Source organism: Penicilliopsis zonata, assembly GCF_001890105.1.
Source record: "Penicilliopsis zonata CBS 506.65 unplaced genomic scaffold ASPZOscaffold_3, whole genome shotgun sequence".
NCBI lineage: Eukaryota > Fungi > Ascomycota > Eurotiomycetes > Eurotiales > Aspergillaceae > Penicilliopsis > Penicilliopsis zonata.
Window position 1 is genome coordinate 1,107,204 of NW_019208913.1, and position 19,624 is coordinate 1,126,827.

A 19,624-nucleotide genomic window follows, 5' to 3' on the forward strand; every position below is an offset into this window, starting at 1 on the left:
ATAGGCTACAAAATTGGGAGAAGCATTTGTTTTTTTTTTTTTTTTTGTTTTCTTCTTCTTTGAATCCGGCTGGGATATGGAAATTTCATAATACTGCCGTCAGACGCGGGCAGATGGCAGGCCGTGAACACCACCTGACGAAATCCCTTGTACAAAGTCCATCCATCCTTACGAACCCCCCAAGACCATGTCGGCCATTCTTCCAAGAAGGAGGTGGGGAGAGGCTCACCGCGAAAGCAGCAGCTGGTGTCACTGACGAACGATCAGGTGTTGTCTACATATCTGACTGGAGGGAAATGAAAATCATAACATGCACGAGCGTTTACCTATCGTATTTGGTATATGGTCCAGCTGTAGTCATCTAATTTGTAGTTTGTCATGTCTTCTCCAAATACGAACTAATATGTATAACTTCGTCTCATGATGTATTTGTATGTCTGTACCGATGCATAAACTCTTCAATCCCTTTCCCCAGCCCCTCCGGGCTCGGTTTCTCTGCACACACATCGACCTCAAACGCATAGCGATCCCTCAGATGGTCTCTGGTGGTCGGCCCGATCGTCGCAACGAAGATCCTTCGTCCAGAAGACACGGATTGAAAGGGTTCTCCTCCTTCCCTTTCTCTTCCCCCGTCTAAACCCAACACTCTTAGCATCGCATCGCATCCCGTAGGCGAAAAGACAACCACCCAAGCGGCTCTAGAGACATCTCCGCTCCGATCTAGATCTCTCTTCGCCTCCGTGACGGCCGAAGCAAAGTCTGTTTCAAAAGATTGCATCACCCCCGTCTCGTAGATGGGCAGTTCATCCACGACAATCCGTTGCGAGGGTGGTAACGTTTCGCTCATGAGTGTTCTAGGGATGATGTCGCGGCGCTGCTCGCCGACGAGGAAGAGAAGGGGCGGTTTTTCCTTCGTGCCAGGACTCTCCAGGTGCATCTTGATATAGTGTTCTAGGATCATCTTGGCGAGGGTCTCGCCGTTCCCGGCATCAGACCCGTAGATCTCGGCATGGGGGAGGTGTGTGTCGCGGAGGGTGTGGAGGGAGCGAGACGTAGCGGGGCCGACGGTGTAGAGGGGGAAATTCAATGATGCCGGACGTGTAATTGATTCTATAGAAAATCAACCAGCGTACACTTGACAGCTCGATTGAACTCAGCAATCAAATTGAATGGTCATACCATCTATCGTATTGAGTAATCGTGCAAACCCCTCGACGGCTCGCTGACTCGTGAAGATCAGCCCGCCGTACTTTCTGTTCGGTCCCTCGATCAGACTCCCAGATGTGAAGAGCTCCCTGACGCGTTCGAGGTTCGTCTCGTTGAACTTGTGCTCGAGCACAGGGATGAAGGCGGGGTGGTAGCCGTGCGTGGAGAAGAACTCATCATAGCCGTCGTGCGGGGTTGATCTCGTTTTGAGAAGAAAAATGGGTGTCCGTGGACAAAGTGCCATCCCTGGCCGTCTAATCTTGCTTTTTATGAGAATTACCGTCGAATAACACAATCGAATTCGTGAAGGCAAGTTTTGAGGTCCATGTGGGGTTTTGTTCCCCGCAGTCTATCGATTAAAGATTGGAGTTGATCCGATCTTCCCAGTCTACTTCTCGCGCAATTCTATGTTTTAAAGATGGTTGATGGCTAGATATAGTACAGAGAAACACACAATCCACGAACAAAAGGAATTGATTGGGTCTAGGTAAAGCTTATGTACATTAATAAAACAGACAACTACTGGTCATCGAGGACATGCAGATACTTCTTCTCCTCCTGTCTCTCGCGCTCCGTTGCAGGAGGGAGATCATAGTAAGAAGCGCTCCGGTAACCTTTCTATAAAACAGTTAGTAGATGCAACAGGGAAAAAGGGCTACGCCACTGACCAAGTAGTGGAAAGTAAGGTTGCTCAGCTCGGCAGGCTCGATTCCAAGATCCTTGAAGGTCTTGGCAGAAGCGTCGATCTTCTGGTCAATGAATTCACGCTCAACCTCATCCGCGGAGATGGTAGGCCACCAGATGTACTTGTTGAGGTAGTAGGCGGCGGGCTTGAGCACAGCCTTGGGGATGTTAATGTGGCGGCGGCGCTTGATGATTTCGCGGTCTACAAGCTCGGCGATCTCAGCGGTAGAGTAATTCTTGGGGCCGTAAAGCTCGAAGGTCTCGCCGGCAGTGGTATCATCGTGAAGCATGCGCTCGAGAGCCGTACCGACATCGATGGCCTGCAAATAGTCAGTAGGATGAACGGGTCGAAAAAAAACACTCTTCACATACATGAACAGGCCAGTAGCGCTCCGACATGTGGTTTGAAGTCAAAAGGTTGGTCACGCTAGCCAGCTTGTGGAGAAGGTTGTCTTCGAAACCAAACATGGGGGCAGGGCGAACGATGGTAGTCTCAGGGTAGATGGAGCGTGCGACCTCTTCTCCCCAGCCCTATCCAATGATTAGCGAACGGTTTAGTATTAGTCAAGCAGAGACAAACCTTCGTAGAAAAGTACTCAGAGGGAGAGTCCTTGCTAGCATTGTAAGAAGAAACGTGAACGAAACGATCCACGTCGTACTTGGCAACGGCCTCCGCAATACGCTCGGTACCATCCACGTGAACATCAGTGTATGAAAAGTTCCTGGTCGATGGTCAGTAGTAGGCCCCTCGCCTTCAAGTTCACTCGGACTCACTTGGTAGGGTATTGACGGCCGACAAGGTTGTAGACAATGTCGGAGTGACGAACCGACTCTTCGATCGACTGGGTGTTGCGCAGATCATATTCCTAGGCCCAGAACGTCAGTATCGGCGTATCCAGATGAACATTGGATGGGTTCGTACAATGAAAACGACTTTTCCCAAATCACCAGAAACCTTCAAGTGACGTTTGGTCATTTCCTCCCGGTAGGGAACGACCACAGTGCACCCTTGAGAGGCTAGACGATATCAGCCTCTGCTCACACAATGTTTCCGACAGCCGATCAGCGACCTACCCAGCTTATTGACAATGTAGCGGCCCAAGAATCCAGTCGCTCCAAATACAGTGGCGGTGTGGCCTAGAAAATCCGTTTAGAAAAATCAATTTCTTTCAACCGAGCGACGAGGATACAGTACCTCCAAGGGACGACCTGTAATGAGACCAAATCTGTCAGCCACCATTGCAAGACCAACAAGCACAAAAATCTCAATAGCCAGTCTTACCGTCCACCCTGGACCTTCAAGATCGGCTTTCCTGTCCTAGTAATGCGCACATCCTGGAGGTTGCGGCGCTGCACCTGGAATTGAACCTTGGGGGTGGGGATGAAGGCCCTCGACCCTAGGGCGGAATTGGCAACCCGGCACTTCTGCATGGTCTCTCTTGAGCTCAGAATTTGAATGAGGAAGACGAGACCACCCGATTGCGTCCGGAACAATAGCAAGAAGTGCAGTAGAGCAGATGGGGTAGATCTGACAAAGCTCGGCAGCTCGCGCGCTGGACATCTGCTCGAAGTCGGAAGAAGTGAACAGGCACGGGACTTGTCGCGCTAGTCCCGATTCAGTCGACACTCGACAGCATCACTTCGTCTAATACTTGTTGATAGCACACCCACAAGGCAGCAAAAGCTGTTTTGTATTTGCTTTTAGGAATTCCCCCGTCAATTATTATTCAGTGGACAGATAGTATATTGTCAAATTTACATATTTATGTATCCTAGACACTGAAACACCGCAGATACCTTGATTGACAGCGCAAAGCAACTCCTAGTGCCCAACCAGGCTCTGATTTTTGTCAATGAACACATATGCTGTTAGTCGAAGGAAATGGCTCATAGATACGAATGTCTTAGATGTAAGTTTTTACGAATATTTTCCCCGGAAGAGCAGTTGGACTTCAAGAGCTTATTATACACAGCATCTGATTGGCTGTCAGCTATATTCACCGCTTATGTCTATTTTATGTACAGGAAAGCAGTCCATCAGATAGGACGTATTCATAAATGGATGGAAGGTCATGCCGAAGAAATTATTGACCATCACTCACGCTGAGCCCTGGCAATAAACATGGTCTTTTTGAATGTCTTCCCGTCCTTGCTCAACTCCAGAGGTTCCGGTATGATACGGTAATCGAAGTTTGCAGTAAAACCGGCATCATCATACAGCCTTTTCATGTCTTCTTTGTTGAAACCATGGACACGGATTGTAGCGGAAGCCTCATCAAACTCATCCATTATGCCGTGGCGATGGTGTTGGTGACCCTCGGGAACCAAATCAATGAAGAAAAGGACGCCACCTTTCTTCAGTCTTGCTCCTAGACGTTCGATTGCAAGACCAGGGTTTTCAAAATGATGGAGAGCCAGGCTGACAGCAATGATATTGAAATCGAAGAATCCGGGACCATCGAATTCAGCTGAAACGGTCTCTGTGAGGAGGTCGCCCTTGAAGCCAGTCATCTTGCCCACGAGATTGGCTTCCTGGGCATTCTTGTTGTATTCGTTGATCATGTTTTCTGAGAGATCAACGCCAGTAACCTTGGTCAAGAAGGGAGCAAGGGCCTACCACAAAGAGCCATTAGTTTTGAGGGCCCAGTAGGTAACTTGGGCAGAGCATACATACAATAGAGACAGCGCCAGGTCCGCAGGCATACTCAAGCATATGCAGCTTCTGGTCTCTTCCTTCCTCGGTATCCGTCCATTTATCACTGATCCAGAGACGATCCTCAGAAACCACCTTAGCAATCAGCATCCAAGTTTTCCCAAACTGTTCCTTATAGGTGGAAGCCAGTTTGCTGGGCTGACAGTTAGCGTTTATCCCGAACATATTCAACTATGAAGCATGTAGATCAGATGACATACTCAAAGTATTTTCTATTGGATTCAGTAATATCACTCATGGTTTCAAGATCAGCAACACAGATTTCTGAGAAAAAAGTATCAACTCTACAGAATTCTAGGAGAGAGTATTGGGAACGAATATTATGGGACAATGACAGTCCTGAATTTATGTTGAGCAACAAGAAGATGGATAGAAATGAAAAGAAGCTCAGTATCAGAACGGGAAACATAATGGATTTAAATATTTCACCTAAGCACAGCGAGTTTAGATTGTTCAAATAGGAACCTGGGTACGTCAAAGGTAAGTATCCACTAACTGACCACCCTCGGAGAGATATTCGGATACTTACCAAGACCAGTGGTTACTCTTGGCTTACTGAGATCAAAACCCGGGAAAGGGCTGGCCATGTCCTATTGACTAATACAGTAGATCTTATTTTAAGCCAGTATGGATCTCGATCAAGGAAAACTGGTTCATTAGAAGTATACCAACGAGCTCTAGATGGTGGGTGGTACAAGCTCTTGAGATGAACATGCTTGGGCTTATTGAACTAAGTCGGTCACTCTGTTTAGTCTATACTGAGATGTGATTAAACACGCAGATAGTTGAATAAAATGTTGAAGTACACGGAGAATTAAAGAATCGTGTGTAACCTGTAGCACAGGAAGAGAGGTACGGAGTACCTGATACGGAGTACTATATAATTTAATGCCTGGAAATCCAGGCCGCAAGTCCGCTACGGTGCTGCAGAGCCACCACTTGAGCTCCGCATCGGCCAAACCATCTCCAAGCAAGCAGCCATCACGACCGTCATCAGCTTGTTGTCCTGCTTCACACTGAATTTTCCAACTAACGGCTTCAATCATCCACGATTCAATACCTCTGTTATTTTCACCAAACCTTGGCGGTTTGTCTCTGCGACCAAATTTCTCCTTCCCTGGACCAAACAGCTTGAACAACCTCCTGCTTCCGCCATGGAGGCTCAGAAGATCCCCGATTTCCTCGCAGAGCAGCTGCAACAAGCCCCGGCTGAGAGCCAGGCCTTCTTCCTCAGCTTTGAAGACTTCTGGGAACGCAAATTATGGCATCAGCTCACAAATGCCCTGGTTGAATTCTTCCGCCTACCGGAGAGTGCTCCGCAGCGGTTAGCCATTTTCAAGTCATTTATCCTCAGCTTCTCCGACAAGATCAATCAGCTCAAGTTCGTCGCTTTGGGACTGATGACATCGACAGAGTGTGCAGGTGCGTTGGTATTCTATCCCTCTCTTTTAGGCTTATTTCAACCGATCGATAGGATCGCGGGGAATTGGGTCAATGAACTACCAAATGATACCAGGAAGAAAACTAACCTCTATGAAACGGCAGATGATCAAGAGCGTCTTTCCTTCCTTACGTCGCTTGCGGACAAAGTCAACAAGACCGATACACAAGATGCTTATGTCTATGCGCTTGCGGATGTCGCCAACGTGAAACTACGACTTAAGGACCTGGAAGGGGCCCAGAAGGATCTCGAGACTTGTCAGAAGGCACTTGACTCGTTCGACTCTGTCGAGACAGTTGTCCATGCAGCCTTCTACAAGGTCAATGCGGACTTTTATCATGTATGATTCTTTCTCTTCCCTGCCCGCAACATGCTGTGACCGCTAACACTGCTTCACCCAGGCTAAGGAGGAGTTTGCCGCCTTTTACCGAAACGCTCTCCTTTACCTTGCATGCATAGACCTCGAAGACCTGCCCGAAACGGAACGCGTTTCACGAGCCTATAACCTGAGCGTTGCAGCGCTCGTATCGGACTCCATCTACAACTTCGGCGAGCTCCTCCTGCACCCTGTGCTGGATTCTCTGACGGAGACTCCACACGCGTGGCTACGTGAACTGCTGTTTGCGTTCAACCGGGGAGATCTCACAGCATACAACGTGCTTTCCAGCAACATCAACAAGAACAACCTACTCGAGCAACATCGCATCTTCCTGTACCAGAAGATCTCTCTGTCTGCGCTCACGGAGATGGTCTTCCGCCGGCCCCCACATGACCGCAACCTGACGTTTGCGTCGATCTCCTCGGAGACGAATGTCAAGACCGCCGAGATCGAACACCTGGTCATGAAGGCATTGTCGCTAGGCCTTCTGAAGGGCACAATCGATCAGGTCGCACAGGTAGCCCAGATCAGCTGGGTGCAGCCCAAGGTGCTCGACATGAAGCAGATCGAGGGCATGCGCAACAGGCTGCGCGAGTGGGATGCTGGCGTCAACCAGTTGGGCCACTGGATCGAGGGTGTTGGCAAGGACGTGTGGGCTGCATAGTCTCGTAAAACACAACAATACGAACTATCTGTGGTATTTATTATATCCAATATTTTAGAATGAAAAGGCTCTATCTAGCCGTTCTATTATTATCCCATGCAAAGGTATAAAAAGGGGGGGTTTTTAAAACAAAAATGGAATAAAATTAAAAAAGAGAAACCCCTAAAAGCACACAGCCAACCAACCAAGCCGGCCACCAGACACACCAGACAACGACGGGCGTCCACGAGCCCCAGACGTCCCACCCGAACGCGGCGTGGGTCAGGACAGACTCGACACTAACGCCGGCGTAGTGACAGCCCGCGACAAGGACGGCGGGCGGGGACAGCGCGTTGAGGACGAGCAGACCAGAAAGCGTGGCGGCGATCCGGACGGGAGCTTTGCTGCAGGAGATCCGGTCGACGAAAGTGAGCGGCACGCACAGCAGACCGACCATGAAGGAGAGGGAGAAGTTAAGGGTTGCAAGGGCGGACAGTGCGAGACCGAGGAGGAGGAGGGAGAAGGATTTAATGAGCAGGTATTGTTGGCGGATCGGGGGGTGAGCGGAGCCGCGGGCGAGCAGGGCCGCGACTGAGAGAGGGAGGACGGCATCGACAAGAGCAATAAAGGACGCGGCGATTGTGAAGTGCTAATCATATCCCCTGTTAGTGATATTGCAGAAAGTAAAGTATAGAATGCCGGATTTTTAACTCACCCCGTGATGGAGGTTATTGAAGAGATAGAGAGGCGCCAAGCCCAGCAGATTGAATCCGACGACGAGGGTGAGTGGGAGAGCTAGCTGGCGCTCAACGACGGCCTTGTTGTTGGCCGCATCGTCGGGTTTGTCTTTTGGGGTCGCTTCATCTTTCTTGTTGTCTTCCAGCTTTACGGCGGCGGCGGCGGCGGAGGATTCCATGTCGTAGCCGGTCCGCAACCACAAGGCAATCGCCATGATGGTAAAGTTGGCAGCGATCAGCATCGCGCTCGGGAGGTACGTCCCGATACTCACGAACCGATTGGCTTGCATGAGCAAGTAGAAGAAGAAGCTCTGATGAAGATGCTCCAAAAGATTATTCAGACTGCGACAGAGACTCTCCACGGTCCGGCCCAGGGCCATCTCATCCTGCCAGCCGTCCCCCTTGGCCTGCAGGGTGATCGCATCGATATGGTACGGCATAAAGCTGCTATGGGCGCCGCTCGCAGAGCCGAACCCCTGCTTAAGCATGCCTCGCAGAATAGTTTGGAGCCGCATCTCATAGCTGTCGTCGTGGTTCCACATCTCTTGCATGTTGGCGCCAATCCCCATCTGCCCGCCTGCGATCGCGACAGCGGTATTGAACAGATCTAGGTTCGGCAGCTGTCCATTGACTCCGTCGTAGATTATGTGCAGGGTTTCGAAGCGGTGGTCGAATGCGTATTCGAACACTATGCCGCCCTGCAGCGCTCCGCTTTTCAGCGGAAGAGACTGCACCGACGGTGAGTGCATATCATGATACGCATCGATCCAAGCCTGTGTTCCAGACTTGCTGTCGGGAGTGATTAGGAAAATGATGTCCTTGGACCACAACGACCATCCTAAAAGTTATTTAGCATGAGATAAAGCCAAAAAAAAAGATAAAAGGATATAGAATAGAGGACATACTCTTAAAATATCTAGCCAGCGTCAATGCAAGACTGACTCCGTTGAGATTCAACTCCTCCTCCACCGTCTTCCAGGTAGCAACCAACACAATTGCCTCGGTGGCATCTCCGCGCGGTGCCTGCACAATGGCATACACGTTCTGGCCCTGGTGCGTAATCCCCGCCGAGGTGTATTCGTAGTTCTGCGTCGCGACCTTCAGCCCCGCGGCTCGAAGGGCAGATTGGATTTTCTCGGAGATCCTAAGCGTAGAGCCCGTCAGCTTGCATCCCAATTTTATTTATTTATTCTCTTTTTTTCAAAAGACTGGTTCGAAACCTGCATGGTCCGAAAACCATGTAACGCTGTATCGGACTTTGCCGAGCAGCTTAGACGACAACATACACAGGGCTCAAGTCTGCTTGGTTTCTCGCTTCGCCCTCGGGTAACAGCCCTTCGAGCTCCTTCTTATACCCGCGGAAAACATTCTGCTCGCTCCCCGCAAAGTATGTATGCACTTGTCCGGGCAAGAGGGCGTTCTCGGAAATGTAGGTCTGGCGCGAGTACTCGTCAAGCGGGAGGAGGAGCAGCCAGACCACGCCGACGACGATGCACAGCAGGGAGAGAAGGTAGGGGAGCCGGATGAAGAGGAACTGCGGGTTGTTTCGCAGATTGCGGAGTGTAGCTAGGAGAAAGATCTGTTAATTCCAGGTCCTAACACTCATGTAGCAGAGATGACAGGTAGCTTCAATATTTGGCTAGGCATCGCGCAGGATGGAAGTTCGAAATATGCTTTGTTTATTGATTTCTTCTTTTTGGCTTCTTGGGAATCAAGTACTCACATTTTATCGCCATTGAACAGGGGCATTCGGGCAGTTGCCCTGTAACTTGAGGTGTTGGCTTCGGGTTGTATGCGGAGTTGTTTTCTGGTTAACTATGCGGAAGCTAAAGACCCCTTCGGTAGAACGTCAACTACGCAATGATTCGTGAGTAAGAGTTGATATTACATTTATTAATCTTCCAGTATCATGATTATATAGTCATATTTAAGTATACACAAGAAGGTGTGAAGCTTGCAGAATCGACCCCCTGCAAAATTACAGCTGTCATGCGCCCAGGCGTTGGGTCGAGCCCAGATAACTCATCGGCGACCCTCGCTCACCCGTTGCATTGTTGGCACTGGGCAGGACGCCGTATCTGCCATACGTCTTCTGGTCCACAGAAACGTAATGCGGTAGACGACCCAGCAAGTTGAGCTTACCCTCCACCCACCGGAGAACCTTTTCGGGGGGGTTGAAGAACTTGAGGTATCCGAGACCAACTGGGGGATGTTAACAAACCTTCTACGCAATCCAAAAAAGCTACTCCCAACTGAGGAAGACTTACGAAGATATCCAACCAGAATCGCGCACAGATGGCCCAAGAAACTAGTATTCGGGACCAGAATCCAAACAATGACACACGCGAAGAGCGGGGAAGTCCAGGTAGGGATCTTGAGAGTGCCGAGACTAGACAAATCAGACACTGTTTTTGTGTGTATCTTCCACACAGAAGAAAGAAAAATACCTGAAGCTTGGGTGCGATTTATATGTTCTGATCGCCTCGGATCCTAAGAGTAGAAATACCCAAACGCTGGAATGCACGTCAGACACGTTTAAAGAAAAAGGCTAGGTGGATAGATGTCGTTTGGTACTCACCTTGCCCCGACGACCGAAGTGTTCCGGTGTAAAATCAATTTCTCGACTAAAAGGTACAGACCCCCCGGCAGCGTCGAGAGAGCTAAACACAGTCAGCCATACGAAAACAAAACCCCCGTGTGCTATATATACTTACGCCCCATGAACAGTGCCACAGAGGTAAGGGTTCCATGCTCTGCCTCGAACCTTTCCAACAGCGGAACAAGCGCGACGGTATTCAGGAGAGCATGGAAGAAACCGACGTGGATAAAGGGGTAGGTGTTCAGGCGGTGCACTGTTACAATAACTGTCAGAGAAATGGCGAAGAAAGGAAAGATAGTCAGACCTCCCCCTCCCCTTTCAGGGCCACATACTTGATTGGATCCCAATCTCGTCGGGTGTCAACGCCCCCCATTCGATCACAGCCCATACCGTTTGCAGTTCGAGCAGCCAAAAGACCACAATGGCGAGCAGGACGAGCCGGGTGAACAACGGTAACCGGAGGATGTATGACCGTACTCTGGCCGGGTTGAACGGCAGCGGCGGCAAAGCGGCGGGGGTGGCCATTATTCGCGTAGTTTAACCCGGAGGCTCAAAAAAAAGAGTATGAGGAATATTGATATGTCCAACGACGTAATCTATTTTTTGGGGAGGGAGGGATGTGGGTGTTGTCGTAGCTGAGTGTGGATGGTGGTCTCGTGATTCGGAACGAAGCAGATTATCACGCGTATCAGACGGGGAAAAAGGCTCGAGACAGATGGAGAACGTTGAGAAGAGTGAAGTCAAGAAGCCATGAAACGATTCGTAACGTCGTGAATGAGATGAGATGCTGGACAGTGGACAGTGGACAGTGGACACGCTAACAGGAGGGAGAGTCGAGGCAAGGAAAACGTGCTCTCGCGCTTCGATACCGGTCAGAGTGTATGCAAAGTACAGACAGGGGATCTATAGAACAGCTGACGAGACTCCGCAAGTAAGACAGGGAGTAAATGGAGATAGCGAAGAAGAGAGAATATTATTATTAGACTTGTTAGTGGCTCGAGTGTCAATAGTGTCTTCCAGCTCGGAACGTCGCGCATTTTTCGATTGACGGAACGGGTCACGTGGAGATGATCTTATCAAGTTATCAACAACCAGAAGCTTTTCACTACTACGTACTGTTACAAAATTGTTTTGAATCTACATTCAGGTAGATTATTCATAAGGGTTTTCATCGCTTCATCATCAACTTCACTGTACACGATTTCCAGAAGAACCAGTGATATACAGTTAGGCAGTTTCACTAGTACTCTGCAGTACTCCGTACCTTACAGGTACTGGTTGAACCACGCAACGGCCTGGTAGAAGGCCTGCTCCTTGGCAAACTTGTTGTGCTTGATGCTCAGGTCCGTGCGGATGGCGAAGCCGTGCGAAACACCGCCGTACAGGTTGATCTGCCAGGACTGGCCGTTCTTGATCAGGATGTCTTCCGACTTGTGGCGGAGCTCGGTGGTGAAGATGTGGTCGGTTTCTGAAGAGGTGGTCAGCAAAATAAGGTCTATAAAGTGTGATTTTGGTGATACTCACGCGCAGCAGAAATAGAAAGAGGCCCGCCAATGGCTGCGAGCTCCTCTTCGGTCACGAAGGAGGGGGTGGCCATGTAACCGACGTCGAGCTGGCCTTCCTTGAGGAAACGAGCAGTGTACTGAAAGATTCTTTGTAAGTAAAGGGTGGGGATTTTAAGGGTAAAGCATCCAGAATAGAATTGCTTGAGAAAGACCAACCTTAGCACCGAAGCAGTATCCCGCACCGGCGATGCGCTTGATACCCTGTTCCTCACGCAGGTACTTGATGGTCGAGGCAATAACCGGGTCGACATGGGAGGGCTGATGGTCCTTCAGCCAGACAGGGAGGTTGACCTTGCCGGCAGCTTGGTCTTCGAGTTTGATCTGGTCGCCCTGGAACAGATCAGGTAGGACAGCCAGGTATCCGGCTTTGGCGAACTCGTCGGCGACCAGCTGGCCGTTGATGAAGATGCCGAAGATATCGCTGACGACGAACACCGCCTTGTCGGTTTTCTCCTTGGGATAGGAGATGTAGGTTTTGACTAGAGCAGTCAATATATCTGAAGACTGCGCTCCCTATACGACCAAGTGGATTCAAGCTTACCACCATCGATATCCTTGATTTCACCGGCCGGCGTGCCCTCGTGCCGGAAGCCAGTAGCGCAGCAGTCACCAGGGGGATTGGAAGCCATTTTAAATGTTATATTATATATATCTATATATATATATATTTAATAAAAGCCAGATCAAGAAAAAAAGTAGTACAACCCGCTTAAATACTTTTCTGTCAGAGTAAACGTAATAACCTGCCCCTCTATTATCTCCGAGCCCGAACAACTTCGACCCACCTCGCACCTTTTGCCCCTCCCTGCCATCTACTCCGTAGGTAGGTAGCTAATACTCATTAATTATCCAGCCAGAGACCTGTGTGTATTTAGTCACCGGGGAGGACCAGTAGCTAGCTAGCTACTGGGTTGAGTCGACTGCTGATTCGAAGCCACGCAAGCTGTCCTACATCTAGCAAGCATTTTCTGGTCTGGTTCATCAGGGATTTGATCCTGTCATCGGCAATTCGGCATCGATAACAGATAACAAGATAAGTACAGATAGCTAACTACGGAACTACAGTCGACAGTGCTCATATAAGGGACATAAGTGCATTCCATATCTCCATTAATCCATCCACATGACTCATGGCAGACCTGTTAGACCTGCCTGCTGTACATAAAACATCGTTCGAAGACTCTGTCAAACCGGAGATGACAAAGAGTACAAAAAAACACCAAGTGTAAGGGGGTATATAACTGAAGTCATCAATCGAAAGACAAGACAAGATCCTTCCCGTCTTCTCTTCTTTCTTTTTTTCTTCTTCCTTTTTTCTTCTTCCTTTTTTCTTCTTCCTTTTTTCTTCTTCCTTTTTTCTTCTTTCCACACCGACACTGAACTGTACAGATAGCTAAGCGGGAAATCGAAAGGTTGTAAGCCGGGGCGGCATCTCCTTTTTAACCGCCCAGGCCTTGATGGCGATGGCGAGAATCGCGCACGCCATGATGAAGGCGGTGAAGCCCATGCTGACGGTGAAGGTAAACATGGCGTCAAGGTCGTAGCTGATCATGGCCTGGATGATGGTGCTTGTCTATGAAAATCAGCATAAATCAAAGAAGAGAAGAAAAGAAGAGAAGAGGAAGTGCTTACACTCATCATAAAGACCAAACCACCCCCGATCAGACAGAACGAGGCGACAATCTCCGTCGGGGGACGAGCAGGCAGGTACGAGGTGGGCGGCTTGAGGAAAAGCAGCACATAGGTAGCCGCCCGGGCGAGACCGAATCCAACCAGCATGTTCCCCCACTGCTTGTGCACCATTGTCGACACCGCCGTGGTCTGGTGGTGGGAGCCCATCATCATGCCCAGAAGGAGGATGACGAGGGCAGGCATCGGGTTGAGGGAGACGGTCTGGGTGTTTGGCGCCTGCCATAGAACGGCCGAATCGTCGTGGTCGTGGTCGTGGTCGTGGTGAGCCGGGGCTTGGAGGACGGTACTGTTAAGCCATTCTCGCACGCGTTTCGATTCGAAAAGCATGCCACACTATTTAATTTAGAACATTGTTCAAGGCAAAAAAAAAAAAAAGACGAAGGGACGACTTACCAGACCAGCGCCGAAAAACATGACGGAAATCGAGACATGCTCCAAATCGCTTGCATTCCAGGCACCGCCCCATCCCCCGAGATGTTCAAGGAACATGTTGCTCGCGCCGTAGAGGAAGATGACAAAGGACTCGGTGAACTCGCCGGTCGGGACAGACGCCTTCCACTTGCCGACTACCGTGCTCGGGGGCTTCACGTTCCAGGCCCAGCCGAAATCCGCCCAGCAGCCCATCCAGCGGCCGAGAGTCAGCAAGCCGTACCAGAAGAAGATTCCGCCCTTGATGAAATGAGCCAGTCCGTTGAAGATGTCATGACCTCTCTGGAAAAGAACATTAGATCAAGCTATCGGTTAGAGAGGGAAGGAAAGTAGAAAAAAAAAGAAAAAAGAATAAAAGAATAAAAGAATAAAAGAATAAACGCACCATGATACCACCGTATGTGACGCCACCACTGGCAACGGCGATGAAGCTGAACGGCAGGATGATCCGGTCGATTATCATGTGGATGATATCCAGGGCCCCAAGCACCCGACTAGAGACCACGCCGGGAACGCGACTGGCGAGGAAGCGGTCGACGACAGTGTTGCGCAGCCAGCGGCGTGAGTCGGCCGGTCTGGTAGGAAGCTGCTGCTGCTCCTCCTCTGGTTTTTCGAAATGGTCGTAGTCTTCCGCGTGGGACTCGCTCGTCGGAGAGGCCGGACAGCTCCTAGAAGGCTCGGTACCCTGGCCGCTATCCCCCGACCAGCGGTACTGGTGAAAGGCCCCCGTAGGATAGCGGTGCAGGGGGGAATCGGAGTCGTCCGTAGTGGAGACGGGCAAGAAGGCGCCGCGCTCGTGGGAGGCGATCTCGTTGGTCTCTCCCTTGCGAGCGTAGGGAATTATCAACGCCAGAACGAGCTGGACGGTCATGATCCAGGTTCCAATCCAGCCGATCTTGTGGTGCGCATTGTTGGGGTACAGATCCGGGGTTTGGCTGTTGTAGACAATCCCCACGAGCAAGCCGACCACGTTGACGACCATGAAACCGAACTGGGAAAGCAGCGCATAGCGAGAGCGAGCCACGCTAAGCATAACAGCTGAGAAATTAGCACAGCGACTATTTTAAATTACAGTGCTATGATTTGTTTACCTGTCGGCAGGATAAAGCACCACCCGATCACCATGAGCGCAATGTGCGCAACAATGGCACTCGAGTGTTTGCTGTAGAGAAAGTAGCTCATGGGCGAGTCGTCATGCTCCGGCTTGGGATCAGCAGCAGGCGCGTGCGCATGCCCGTGCGAGTCGCCTTCCATGTCCATATCCATATCCATATCCATATCCATGTCCATATCACGAACATTATGGGAGAGAGCGGTCACCAGCGAGGCGAACAGCAACGCCGTGACAAGCACAGCTACGATCGACCGCATCAGCTGTAGATTTTCTCCAAACTCTTAAGAAAACGATTCAATGACGTGTGCTCGGCAAGCTAGAAGAGCTAAGCTAGCGACAGGGCTGAAGATGGGGGGACCACCACGGAGGAGTGAGGAGACTCGAGTGAGGGGAGAGGGAAGGGTATAGGAGGAACATGACGGCGAAGGGAATGCGACGGCGCGGCGACTTTTTAAGCGGATAGCTTCACGTTTGCGCCTGGTGCTGATTCATTATTCACTCGTTCGGAAACACGCTCTTTCGGACTGGGACGGGGATAAGGGCGTGGAAACAATGGGATGTGCTCCGAGAGTATACCTAGTAGACGATCCGACTGCCGCTCCGATAGTTTACTTGTATTATAATTATAATAATTATTTTATTTTTATTATTATTATTATTCTTCTTCTTCTTCTTCTTCTTCTTCTTCTCTTCTCTTCTCTTCTCTTCTTCTACTATTATTATCCTTCTATCCTTCTATTATTATTGTTATCCATCTTCTATTTCAATTCTCATAGTATATGAAACACTGTATACTTCTACTTCTAATCAAGCCACCTGTGGGTCTTTCTAATGGATCCGGATGAGCCGGGGAGGAACTGGAATTCGGCACTGGCAGCTGCATGGTTTATGAAATGACTTCATCATTTCTGGCTTCGTAATTACGTACTACACTACTTATTATATAGCTATAAGGATATTTCCGAGTCTTTTACATATTAATATCTCGTTTTTGCGGAGTACTTATCAAGTCTTACTTCGTATGAGGGTTGGTCGAACTAGACGGAAAGAATTGTCGATCATCTGGCCCAAGTACTACATCTGTAGTACACCTACTTGGGTATCTACTAAGGCCGTAGTTTCACCACATAACCAAGTCACCAACAACCAACACTTCCGATCAGGCCATCAGCCCTTGCGTATTGACAGATACACAAAGTATGAGGGGTATTTTAGTAAATTAAATTTTAAAAATTAAAATAATCAGGCATCAAGTGTCTAGATCTGCTCTGATCATACCACCATCCAAATATCAGCAAAACTTTGTTCTCACCGCTATGCAAGTTATGAACTGCTACAGGTACTACCTAGTAACCTAGTTACTCCCTATCTAGGTATGTAGGTATTTAGTAGGTAACTTATAAGTAATCGGCCATCCTTGTCATCTTGAAGATCGCCAGCTAGCTATACTACATAAGTGAGACTACCCCTCACCAGTGCCTGGACATAATTTTGAGTACATGTCTATCAATCTATCAACTTAAGATTCTACTGAACCCTATCTCTATATTCATCTACTACTACAGTGTTGGTACCTACTGTCAACTACTACTTAACTAACCTTGTAACTACCTACCTACTCAGTAGCATAGTACTGTACCAAGGTATCTAATAGGGATCCAGTAGTACCTAGTATTAATAATTCGGACAATTCTTCCCTTCATCTGACAGCCCGTTCAATCGACGCATCTGTTGATTGGCCCAAGCTCCATAACCTTGCATCCGCGCCCTTCCGCAAAAGCTACCCACTATGCACACGCACCGGCGTCACTAAATCACGGCCCTATAGATCAGGGCAGCTCCGGAAGAGCAATTCCGTAAACGTAGATTACCAGATGCCCTCAACTATCATCACGGTTACAACTTACCTCTAGGCAGGATCATATGACTCATAGAGGCGGCAAGACTGTGCCAATCGGAAGTTACTGATACTTGAAGCTGGAGCATCCTCGACGCTCCCGTATATCCGCAATAGTCTACCCAAGCATTATTAATAATGCTGACAGATCCTACATACTGCCAACTTCTATTAGTAAATCACATAGTTAGTATACTCCATACAAGGCTGTCTTTCCCCTTTGGGTTCTTCAGGGTCCGAACAGATATTTTCACCAGTGGAGCTCGTTCAGGATCAGGCACCTCGCTTGTCTCTTCTGTACCTTGCTCTAGCTGTTAAACTAACACGAGTACCTGCTACCTCCCTTGGCTTAGTTATAACTATGATTTAACAGGCAGTCAACTGACCTGCACTGTAATAGTTACTAGTACTAGGTAAAGTAGGTACTCTTTGGCATATCGGTATTCGGCACATAGTCAGGTACCTTACCTAGCGGAGCATACGGACCGTAGTACGGAATACGGACTACGGAATACGGACTACGGAATACGGATTAGACGGATACCAGCCTCTTCTCAAGTCCATCAACCACTCATAACCACATGATGGTTCCATCTGTGCCTGGACCGAATCCATCCCATTCCGATCGCTGCTAGAACAGCTGGACCTCAGGAACCAGGTACTAACTACCTAGGAATTACCGAGTCAGATGTGGCTGCAGCTGTCATTCCTATCCCTAGGTCTGGCTTGCATGGATGACGACCGGAAGTACTTGTCTACATAATTGCGAAATGACCCTCCACAAGTTCTAGCCAAACTATCACAACCGGCCAGTCATGGAAACGTCAACTTTGATATCCCAGAACGACCAGTTTGTCCGTCATAATCCGAGACGCTGGGGAATTGTCTATCGAATTAGCTAGCCGGATAAGAGGATGTTCTTTGCGGGGATTTCATGTTTTCGCTCATCTCATTATAATATTTGCCTCGAATATGGATCAAACCTCGCTTTCCCAGTGACTGTTACAGTGGAAGCATCACCGGTCTACTAGCGGTAGTTCCAGTAGGGCAGAACACGGTTGAATCTTTCATAAGAGTTGAGAGGAGGGAGCCATGTTCTCGATAGACTTGAGGGCTGTGTCTTCCAACAGTGAATCTCTGGAAGTTGGAATCTGATTGTCTAGTACCAGATGTAGAACGACACAGCGCGGACGAGCCGACCTGGATCAACTAGAGATACCCGTATGACAATAAACGTATTGCTAACTTGCTAACGCCCAGGTCTGTCAGACTCTCCATGTCGCCTTGCACTTACTATCATTATAAACCATTAGAAAGCAATTTGATCACACTTGCAAAGACAAATAAATGGCGAGAATGTTAAAGAAAAGGGTGGTTTTTGCTGGGGTTGATCTCCATGCATTACTCTGTAGTACTCCGTAGTTGAAGTGCTGGTCTGGGACGAGGGCCCAGGGCCGGGCGGAAACCACGTGACTAACCACATCCAGAAACGGACTAGCCTCGCTAAAAGCGAGCTCCCGCATTATCGGGATGGGGCAGAGCACACAACGCATTTTCAACCCTAACCTTCCGTTCAACCTCAACGCCCAGCGACACCGACCGTCAACACCGTCAACCCCAGGTTCCTCGCCTTCAATTCAAGATGACTCACGAGTCCGTGTGGTACAGCCGGCCCCGCAAGTAAGGATTCCCTCCCCGAGGAGATTTTCGTTTTATCGTGGTGGTTTTGTCGCAAGAGACGATATGAGGAAGAGCGAGAGAAGAAGGAAAAAAATAAACTAACTTTGTTTCTCTGTGCAGGTTCGGAAAGGGATCCCGTGGATGGTGCGTTTTTCTCTCCTCGAACGACGAAAGAGAATAGATCAAGGAATACACACTTGGGGAAGGAAACTCAGTCAAGAAACTAATATGGATTTACGAGTACAGCCGCGTTTGCACCCACCGCGCTGGTCTCATCCGCAAGTACGGGGTATGAAAATAAATGACAATTTCGAATTGGCGAAAAGGATTCGAGCTGACTCGGGGGGATTTAGATGAACATCTGCCGTCAGTGCTTCCGTGAGAAGTCCCAGGACATCGGTTTCGTCAAGGTCGGTCTACACATTGCACGGGAAAAGAAAGAAGTTTATCATTGGGAACAAAAAAAAAAGCAAAACTAACCTCGTGTGCTCTTTAGTACCGGTAAATTTCTTTTTTACTACGACTCCTTTGTGTTGACGACTTCGTTACGTGCTCGGCGCCTGGCATTATCCATGGGAGGAAAAATGGACCGAAAAGAATTTCGCTTAGGGGTTCCCCGGAGACAGCAAAGTTGATAAGGTTGTGGGCGATATTTTCCAGGGTGTCGGCTTCCTTCAGATGATTCTAGGGAAATAGAAAAACTCCTGGTTCTTCCTTTTTGTTCTTCCCAAGTTTTCCGATCAGTTTCCGAGATACAATCCGATTCCCGACTTTCGAACCGGTTCAAATCCAACCTGGAGAAAAGAAAAATTGGCAGAGCGATCCCCGTTCGTCGCATTGCTTAA

At 49.1% G+C, this 19,624-nt stretch overlaps 8 protein-coding genes across 8 annotated transcripts; 2 read left to right on the forward strand and 6 right to left on the reverse strand.

Moving 5' to 3' along the window:
• Positions 1-29: 29 nt before the first annotated feature.
• On the reverse strand, positions 30-1,550 carry ASPZODRAFT_129566 (hypothetical protein). Its single transcript, XM_022722294.1, has 2 exons — positions 1,180-1,550; positions 30-1,110 (listed from the first exon to the last, which is right to left on the reverse strand). Exons 1-2 carry the CDS (start codon positions 1,448-1,450, stop codon positions 419-421), a joined length of 963 nt encoding a protein of 320 aa, XP_022583670.1. The 5' UTR covers positions 1,451-1,550; the 3' UTR covers positions 30-418.
• Positions 1,551-1,722: 172 nt separating this feature from the next.
• ASPZODRAFT_91511 (hypothetical protein) lies at positions 1,723-3,438 on the reverse strand (the record flags this gene model as incomplete). Its single annotated transcript, XM_022730426.1, has 9 exons — positions 3,173-3,438; positions 3,086-3,099; positions 2,965-3,027; positions 2,813-2,907; positions 2,665-2,756; positions 2,471-2,612; positions 2,263-2,421; positions 1,875-2,210; positions 1,723-1,824 (listed from the first exon to the last, which is right to left on the reverse strand). Exons 1-9 carry the CDS (start codon positions 3,319-3,321, stop codon positions 1,726-1,728), a joined length of 1,149 nt encoding a protein of 382 aa, XP_022583671.1. The 5' UTR covers positions 3,322-3,438.
• Positions 3,439-3,984: 546 nt separating this feature from the next.
• On the reverse strand, positions 3,985-4,841 carry ASPZODRAFT_150099 (hypothetical protein; the record flags this gene model as incomplete). The annotated part of the gene is made up of 3 exons (XM_022725576.1): positions 3,985-4,503; positions 4,565-4,736; positions 4,804-4,841. The coding sequence occupies 3 exons, from the start codon at positions 4,839-4,841 to the stop codon at positions 3,985-3,987; spliced, it is 729 nt and encodes a 242-aa protein (XP_022583672.1).
• A 753-nt stretch (positions 4,842-5,594) lies between these two features.
• On the forward strand, positions 5,595-7,555 carry ASPZODRAFT_111776 (hypothetical protein). The gene is made up of 3 exons (XM_022721028.1): positions 5,595-6,025; positions 6,149-6,384; positions 6,446-7,555. The coding sequence occupies exons 1-3, from the start codon at positions 5,758-5,760 to the stop codon at positions 7,085-7,087; spliced, it is 1,146 nt and encodes a 381-aa protein (XP_022583673.1). The 5' UTR covers positions 5,595-5,757; the 3' UTR covers positions 7,088-7,555.
• On the reverse strand, positions 7,233-10,927 carry ASPZODRAFT_150101 (hypothetical protein; the record flags this gene model as incomplete). The annotated part of the gene is made up of 10 exons (XM_022725577.1): positions 7,233-7,715; positions 7,782-8,641; positions 8,709-8,947; positions 9,090-9,369; positions 9,799-10,005; positions 10,071-10,192; positions 10,251-10,316; positions 10,382-10,463; positions 10,518-10,655; positions 10,735-10,927. The coding sequence occupies 10 exons, from the start codon at positions 10,925-10,927 to the stop codon at positions 7,233-7,235; spliced, it is 2,670 nt and encodes an 889-aa protein (XP_022583674.1).
• Positions 10,928-11,667: 740 nt separating this feature from the next.
• Positions 11,668-12,596, reverse strand: ASPZODRAFT_59802 (hypothetical protein; the record flags this gene model as incomplete). The annotated part of the gene is made up of 4 exons (XM_022728867.1): positions 11,668-11,870; positions 11,927-12,044; positions 12,124-12,446; positions 12,509-12,596. 4 exons carry the CDS (start codon positions 12,594-12,596, stop codon positions 11,668-11,670), a joined length of 732 nt encoding a protein of 243 aa, XP_022583675.1.
• Positions 12,597-13,360: 764 nt separating this feature from the next.
• On the reverse strand, positions 13,361-15,459 carry ASPZODRAFT_140100 (hypothetical protein; the record flags this gene model as incomplete). The annotated part of the gene is made up of 5 exons (XM_022724623.1): positions 13,361-13,540; positions 13,600-13,992; positions 14,053-14,370; positions 14,474-15,126; positions 15,180-15,459. 5 exons carry the CDS (start codon positions 15,457-15,459, stop codon positions 13,361-13,363), a joined length of 1,824 nt encoding a protein of 607 aa, XP_022583676.1.
• Positions 15,460-18,677: 3,218 nt separating this feature from the next.
• ASPZODRAFT_129573 (hypothetical protein) lies at positions 18,678-19,561 on the forward strand. The gene is made up of 5 exons (XM_022722295.1): positions 18,678-18,779; positions 18,900-18,923; positions 19,026-19,068; positions 19,133-19,189; positions 19,276-19,561. Exons 1-5 carry the CDS (start codon positions 18,742-18,744, stop codon positions 19,282-19,284), a joined length of 171 nt encoding a protein of 56 aa, XP_022583677.1. The 5' UTR covers positions 18,678-18,741; the 3' UTR covers positions 19,285-19,561.
• The last annotated feature ends 63 nt before the right edge of the window (positions 19,562-19,624 follow it).

Excerpts from the sequence above, each read along its gene's own strand:
- ASPZODRAFT_129573 (XM_022722295.1), top strand. The coding sequence starts at position 18,742 with ATGACTCACGAGTCCGTGTGGTACAGCCGGCCCCGCAA. Across the intron at positions 18,924-19,025 it reads GGAAAGGGATCCCGTGGATG|CCGCGTTTGCACCCACCGCG; the intron begins GTGCGTTTTTCT and ends TTACGAGTACAG. Across the intron at positions 19,069-19,132 it reads GTCTCATCCGCAAGTACGGG|ATGAACATCTGCCGTCAGTG; the intron begins GTATGAAAATAA and ends GGGGGGATTTAG.
- ASPZODRAFT_111776 (XM_022721028.1), top strand. The coding sequence starts at position 5,758 with ATGGAGGCTCAGAAGATCCCCGATTTCCTCGCAGAGCAGCTGCAACAA. Across the intron at positions 6,026-6,148 it reads GACATCGACAGAGTGTGCAG|ATGATCAAGAGCGTCTTTCC; the intron begins GTGCGTTGGTAT and ends ATGAAACGGCAG. Across the intron at positions 6,385-6,445 it reads TCAATGCGGACTTTTATCAT|GCTAAGGAGGAGTTTGCCGC; the intron begins GTATGATTCTTT and ends TGCTTCACCCAG.
- ASPZODRAFT_129566 (XM_022722294.1), bottom strand. The coding sequence starts at position 1,450 with ATGGCACTTTGTCCACGGACACCCATTTTTCTTCTCAAAACGAGATCA. Across the intron at positions 1,111-1,179 it reads ATTACTCAATACGATAGATG|AATCAATTACACGTCCGGCA; the intron begins GTATGACCATTC and ends GATTTTCTATAG.